The sequence below is a fragment of the Chaetura pelagica genome, unplaced genomic scaffold, assembly GCF_000747805.2.
Source record: "Chaetura pelagica isolate M959 unplaced genomic scaffold, ChaPel_1.0 scaffold346, whole genome shotgun sequence".
Classification (NCBI taxonomy): Eukaryota; Metazoa; Chordata; class Aves; order Apodiformes; family Apodidae; genus Chaetura; species Chaetura pelagica.
The window spans coordinates 2,733,791-2,740,552 of NW_009953797.1; the positions used below are offsets into that span (position 1 = coordinate 2,733,791).

General features: G+C 39.3%; 1 protein-coding gene across 1 annotated transcript; it reads left to right on the forward strand.

Annotated features, from left to right (window-relative positions):
• Positions 1–406: 406 nt before the first annotated feature.
• NCOA4 (nuclear receptor coactivator 4) lies at positions 407–6,322 on the forward strand. The gene is made up of 9 exons (XM_010001129.1): positions 407–557; positions 1,010–1,150; positions 1,271–1,359; positions 1,865–1,973; positions 2,549–2,620; positions 3,283–3,429; positions 3,658–4,668; positions 5,028–5,117; positions 5,699–6,322. Exons 1-9 carry the CDS (start codon positions 417–419, stop codon positions 5,702–5,704), a joined length of 1,806 nt encoding a protein of 601 aa, XP_009999431.1. The 5' UTR covers positions 407–416; the 3' UTR covers positions 5,705–6,322.
• The last annotated feature ends 440 nt before the right edge of the window (positions 6,323–6,762 follow it).

Here is a 6,762-nt window from a genome sequence, read left to right on the forward strand (position 1 = left end):
TGAAACAGTTCCTGCCTGTTGCTGACCTGTTCTGCCCTGTTCCAGCAGAGATGCCTGAATCAGCTCTGAGCTGCTGGAGTTTGCTGGCTAGACACAAAAGCCTGAGGAAGGGGGATGGCAAGGGAGGATTGCCTAAGCTCCTGCAGTTGAAGGTGGTGTAACATTATCTGTTGGCTTTCCTGCAACTGTGCATATTCTGCGGGCTGAGGCATTTTGAGAGACCATTGTCGCTCTTGGACAAAACTTTATCTGTGTATAGAAAACTTGCATTGGTATAGGGTCTCAGGGTTTTTTTATTCACCTTTATAGTGAAGTAGAGCAGAAGGTTCTTCATATGATGTCCTTCCTCTTCAGTTAAAGAGGAATAGAAAGTATTAAGAAATTTTTTTTTGTTGTGTCTTAGGAACACTTCAAGAATGAGTCCACCACAGGACAGAAGCAGAAATTCCTGCAGCAGTGAGCCTCTGGCAAAGTGCCTTCAAGCAAAGAAGGACTTGGAAACAGCTATATCTGGAATTGTCAAAGCTGACCAACAGATTAAAGAGAACTGGCGGGAGGTAATTTTAAATTCCTTACAAAAAAAGTTTTCATAACAAACATGACTTTAATGACAGTTTTTGTTATTCCAGAGTTCTTTCTATTATGATGATGGCTTGAAATTTTCCTAGAGACTGCAAGCATCTTGCTGTGTTATTTGGTCATGCTCTTGATAAAGGTATTGCTGTAATACTAGCTTAGGCATGTAGAATGTACTAAAGCTGTTGGACAAAACATCAGAATAGAAAGATACAGCAGTAACATTGTTCTTCAGTACTTCTTTAAAGGTAGCCTTGGGACTTGTACTAACTTGAGTCATATGGTGCTGTGGGTGACTGCGGTTAGTTTTGGAGAAATAAATTGCTCCAAAAATACCACTTCCCTGTGACAAATACTATTTTGTAATGGGCACAGCATATGTTTGTTGGTGCTCTTGACAGATGTTCTAGAAATGGTACATGTTACTTGACAGGTGAAGGCCAAGATTCACAGCCACATCAGCCGCCACCTGGAGTGCCTGCGCAGCCGCGAGGTGTGGCTGTTTGAGCAGGTGGATCTCATCCAGCAGCTGAAGGAGGAGGCACTGCAGCAGCAGGCCCAGCAGCTCTACTGGGTAAGCTCTGGTTGTAAGTTGCTGCACTAGAATTTTTAAGTAAACTTTGTCCTTGCAAGTATTTTCTCCATCTTAATCTTAGAAGCTGGAACAGTAACACATGTTTTGTCTTCCATGCAGTATTTGGGACAATTCAATTGCCTTATTCATCAGCTGGAACGCTCCTATAGTAAGGAACTGGCAAACCAGATTTCAGTTTGCCTGGAAAGGTAAATATATTTTATGGTGCAAGTTAACACAACTGGTTCTTGTTTTGACTTAGGCATTTAATCTGATTTTTTTTTTTTATTCTAATAGAAACAGTAATAGATCTGTCGCCACATTTTAAAGGGTCCCTAGGAATAAGAACTTGAAAACATTCTGATGTATAATTCCTCTCATCTTTTTTTATCTTAGATTGAAAAAACAAGACTGTAAGGAGCAGTGGAGATACTAATTTGTGCAGACTATTTAGAATATTATTTATTGATGGCAATTGAAGTAAGAAGGAGAAATTGTGTTTTGCTAGCTATTTATTCAGTTCTTGATTTGTGAATAGGCATCTCTTTGTTTTTATGCAAGTATTAAAAGTCTGTTACCTAATTAGTGCCAGGTCAGTTTGGAAGCCTTTTTATGAAATAATGGATTGATTCCCAACACTTGATAGAGGAAGAAGATTCTAATTTTTAAAATTTTGATTATTTTCTTTCTGTAACTATTATCTTACTCCTTTAGACTGGGAAATCTTACTCTTAAACCAGAGGAATCATCCATCCTGAATTTTGAGGCTGACACATCTTACCTTCGCCAGGCTATTACCTCATTTGGTTCAATTAAAACAATGGTAAGCACCAAGGTCTTACTGGGTTGTAAAACTAATCTTTTGAGGCCATAGCACAATGTATTTCAAGTGATATTTCTACTTTTAGTTATAGCTTGGATGGATCCTGTGTACAAGTCATATAGTTTTAGCTGTACAATATATACAAAGTGGTTTATTAACTATTGCATGTAGTTCTGATTTTGGCTGAGCTTAGATCTAGTTATGTAAGTGTTATTTTAATGTATTTTGGCCTAGACTGAGGAAAAGATAATATTCTTACTCTATTCCAGCAACTGAAAATAGTTATGGTTCTATTTAGATATTAATGGTTCTGCATTGTACATGGCTTTCTGGGATAGAAATATTTTGGGATTGTTATGTAAGCAGCGTATCTTCTGTATTATTGGAGATAATTCTCTTAAAGAAAGTGGACTTTTATAGTATATCTTTCTCCATTGTGTTTTTAAATGTTGAGAAAATTGTTAGCCACAAAGAACTGACAAATTGTAACTGTGCTTTACTTCTGCTTTTTTGTAGAATTCATCCTAGAAGGGGGACAAAATTGATACTTAAATTTTGGTTTTGTTTCCTTACAGCAAACCTCAGAGAGAGAGAATACTTCTCCCTGGTTCCCAGGGCAGAATTGTGCCCTCATGAACTGTGAGCAGGTAAGATTAAGACTCATATCTGTGACTGTTTAATTGTATTGAAGGGAAAAAGGGAACTCAAACACAATATTGGCTTGCTTGAGTTTAACATCTGTTTGTTAAGCTTTTTGAGTAGCCAGTAGCAGTCACTGTGGTGAGCATTAGTGGTCTGATGTTCTAGCTGCTCTAGGAACAGATGTGCAAGAACGTAGTATGAAAGTGAATTTGGAGTGTGATGGTCAGTGAGAATTTTTTAATTGAATATTCCTTGATGTTGTCAAGTCAGGACTTGAAACTATCAGATTCCTTTTACTGCAGAAATCAGTGGGAAATCTTATGTTGGGTCAGAAACAGCATCAGTGAAAGAGGGTACCAAATTAGTAACAGGAGTTGTGGTCAGAGGGAGGTTTATGGCTGGGTTACACATACCAGAACTGTGAGTTGTAGAGGTTGTTGCTTCTCTTTCTTGTCAGTTACTCTGAAGAATCTGGGATCACAAAATCTATCAGTGCAGTGTCTTAAAGTGATACAGGCAATTGAAGATTCAGTTTTTTCTTAATTAGAAGGGACTGTTTTTTCTTTTGGTTCAGAAATACTGATGCATATTGAATGCCTGTTTCAATGTTCACCATAGATTACCTCAGCAATTAGACTTTCTGATGACCAACAACATTCTTTCTCAGCAGAAAACATTATGTGGAACAGTGAGTGCCTCACTTGCTGACTGGTTACTTGGAAGCAGACCTGTGAGTGTTTGCCAGGCTCCATATGTTCCAAGCACCAATCTTGAGGAATGGGTTACACAAAAATGTGTGTCAGAGCCCAGCCAGGTAAGGCTTGTATGCACTAACCTAGTTTTGAATAAAGGGGAAAACACAGTATCTTGATGGCAGATGTAATATGGTGGGAAGTAAACCTTCTGTAATTCCCTTCACTGCCTTAGGTACAGGTAGTGCTTTAGCACTTCCTGTCAGAATGTTCCTAACTCTAACTGCATGAGCAGTTACTGAGCATTGTCTTTTAGTGTTAATCAATGCATTTCAATGTGTCTTTACTAGGATTTCAATTCTTCCAAAGTCTGTTATTTTGAGGAAGCCTGGGGAAATCTGAAAGATTTGGAAAACTGGCTCCTGCAGAATCAACAGTGTGATGTTGCTGGGAAGACAGACTGCCCTGGCCGCAAGGACTCCACCTCTACTTTCAGCTCATCCTTTTCCACTATTGAAAAGGCGGAGGAATTGGAATCCCTCGGCCAAGAAGAGATGGACCTTTCTGACTGGCTGATTACTCCTGATGCAGAAAATGGAAGTAGTGCTTCAGATGAGAAATGGAAGTATGAATTTAAACCTTTTAGGGAAGAATTTAATTTGAATGATTGGCTCCTCAAAGCTGAAGCATGCACCAGTTGTCGCGGCAGCCAGATCAAAAGTGTGGAAATTGAGAACCTGGGAAATCTGAAGTGCCTGAATGATCATCTTGATGGAAAGAAACCACCCACTACATCTGCTGTAAATGCTTGGCTGCTTCAGCATCCCCAGGCCCCATGTAAGGTGGAAGATGTGTGCAAAGCTAATGAGCTGTGTGCCAGCTTTTCAGAGTGTGTGTGTGATGAAAACTGTGGAAAAGAGGCTCTGTGTAAATGGCTTCTGAAGAAAGAAGGGAAGGACAAAAATGGAGTTCCAGTCAGCCAGAAAGATTTACCAAATCCTGAGCATGAGAAGACCAATTCTGCTGCCAACACCTGGCTTAGCCCTGCACATCAGCTCACAGGGGAACCCCTTAGTGCAGAGAAAGAAGATTATTTGGCAGAGATCGCAGAACCCTTGAAAGTGCTGCTGGAAAGGCCTCTGACAAGCTGGCTGGCCAAGTCTGAGCACAAAGCAGACAGTGCAGAAGAAAAGGCGAGTAGGGAAAAAGCAGATAATAGTTTCAAAAGTCCTTTCCTAGACCTCTTGGCTCCATTCCACCTCCCCTTGAATGTAAACAGTTGGGTGTTGGCTTCAGACAACCTGCAGAATGCTAACCCACCTCCAGCAGAAGATAAATGGCTTCTACGCAAGAAAGCACAAGTGAGCTTAACTTTTTGTTACTGCTGTGTATTAAGCCAATGTGCTGGGTTTATTGTTTCACTCACTTTAATGCCTGCTTTCTGTTCCAAATTCATAGCTCTTCTGGGTAATACTGACTGGCCGTTTTCTTAGCCCTTTTAATGTTTTCAGTAATTATTACTTAGTTACTTAAGTAGATGACAAGTTAATTTTGAAGTATTTTTGAACTACTTTTTGAAGTACTCTTACTAAATAAATAAACCATCAATCTCTAAGATTCAGAAGTCAATTCTGTTTTCTTTGTGAATATTTCCAGAATTTGGAGATGCATCAGTATGTATTTGTTTGGAGGTCAGTAATTAAGGTGACTTCTCTTTCAGGACTTTGGCCTTCCTACAGTTTGTGACCTTTTTGCCTGTATGAAACTCAATGGAGATAAAGAAAAATGGCTGTATCAGACTCCTTTACAGGTAGGATGCACAGAATGTATTAGAATAGCTGAGCCTAAACATAACTCAGGGGTACAGGATACAGACACTGGCAGTTAACTGATGTTTTCAGAGGTTTATACATAATGTTTAACAGCATTGTGATTTTCTCCCCATAAGCCTTTTTAACAGTTTGGACCATTCTGCTTTTTCATATTCCTCTTCTGATGGCCAGCTGGGGAGGGCTTTACTTACATTCTTGAGCTTTACTTACACTCTTCAACTGATTGACACTTGGTAAAATCTTGGGGACTTTTATTGTAACTAGAATGTGCAAATAATGTCTAAATTTCCAGGCAGTTTCCTTCTTATCTTGGTAGTGTATTTACAGCTGATGTCACATTTCTCCTCGCTGCCAAGATAACTCTTTATCATTGTTCTTGAAATTCATTAGAAAAGTCCTTAGCAGGTGTGCGTACTTCAAACCCTGAAAGCCAAGATACTCAGTTCTAGGAAGTATGAAATTTTCTCCACCCCCCCCCCCCGAATGTCTTATACAAGTGTTTTGAAAACTGTTGCTTTCTGCTTATCAAATAGAATAACCCCCTTTCTCATTTGTTTAGATGTGAACAACTGGAAGCATCGAAATCGTCCCTTTCCCGCTGATCAACCGCACATCACGCTGAGTGACTGCAGCCAGCTGAGTTCTTGTGTTTGTGTTTGGTCGTCTGCTTTTTCTTCTCAAATTATAACAAAAAGAAAGATTACTCATATGACAGAGTTATGGTGCAGAAGATGCCTTTTTGTTAAGATGAATTCTGAAATGTAAACCCACTGAGCATAAGCAATCTGATACTATAGAGTGTTAGTAAACTCCTATCTGTTATGGGACTACATGAATCTCCTTTAATGGGTTGTCACTTGAAGTATGTTGAAGCCAGTGCAGGTATAAGGAGAAATCTCTCTGGTGCTGTGACATGTCCACCTTCGGCAGTGACTTCAAAAGTGTTGCCATTCCTTTCAGCTGCTACAACTTTGTCATGAGTTGGTTTCCAGCTTACTGGGGTTGGGGTTGCAAGGCATCTGAGGCTGTGTTTGGAAGCTATTTCTTTTATTGAGCAGTTGCTAATTTTAAAGGTTTTGTTTGCATCTTATATTGGTGCATCTCCCAGCTGAGTAGATGTAGTCCAGGTTTTGAAAAAGACATGAATTTATGGAACCTGACCCATGACAGGAAAACTGGTAACTTGGTTTTGAATGGAAACATGTCTTTCAAATTGTTGAGCCATTCAGTAGATGAGATCCTACCATGTCCCCAGCATTTAATAACTATTTGAATTTCATTGAAAAAGCTGTGAGATGAAAGATGTATATTTCTGCTGGTTTTAGATAATTCACAAAGAACTTTTATGGACTAAACCACTAGAAAGCAGGCATCTTAGCCACATAATATTTAAAGGTAGTATTTGGGGAATTTGATGCCTTCTCATCAGATTGCTGTCATGCCATAATTGGGAAAAACACTAACTTGGCAAACTGTGTGTCTCCTACTGATCCATTTTAAAGATATTTAAGCTGTAGATTTCCATGTTGTTATGCATATGAAAGTGGGGTTGAGTAACTGATCCCTGTAGCTGTGGACATAATAGAAGCAATACCTCTTTAGGTATTTTAACATTTTGAGCCT

Bases quoted from the DNA above. Each gene is read 5' to 3' on its own strand.
- NCOA4 (XM_010001129.1), top strand. From the start codon at position 417: ATGAGTCCACCACAGGACAGAAGCAGAAATTCCTGCAGCAGTGAGCCT. The intron at 3,430-3,657 runs GTAAGGCTTGTA...TGTCTTTACTAG, and splicing joins GTGTGTCAGAGCCCAGCCAG to GATTTCAATTCTTCCAAAGT. The intron at 4,669-5,027 runs GTGAGCTTAACT...CTTCTCTTTCAG, and splicing joins TTCTACGCAAGAAAGCACAA to GACTTTGGCCTTCCTACAGT.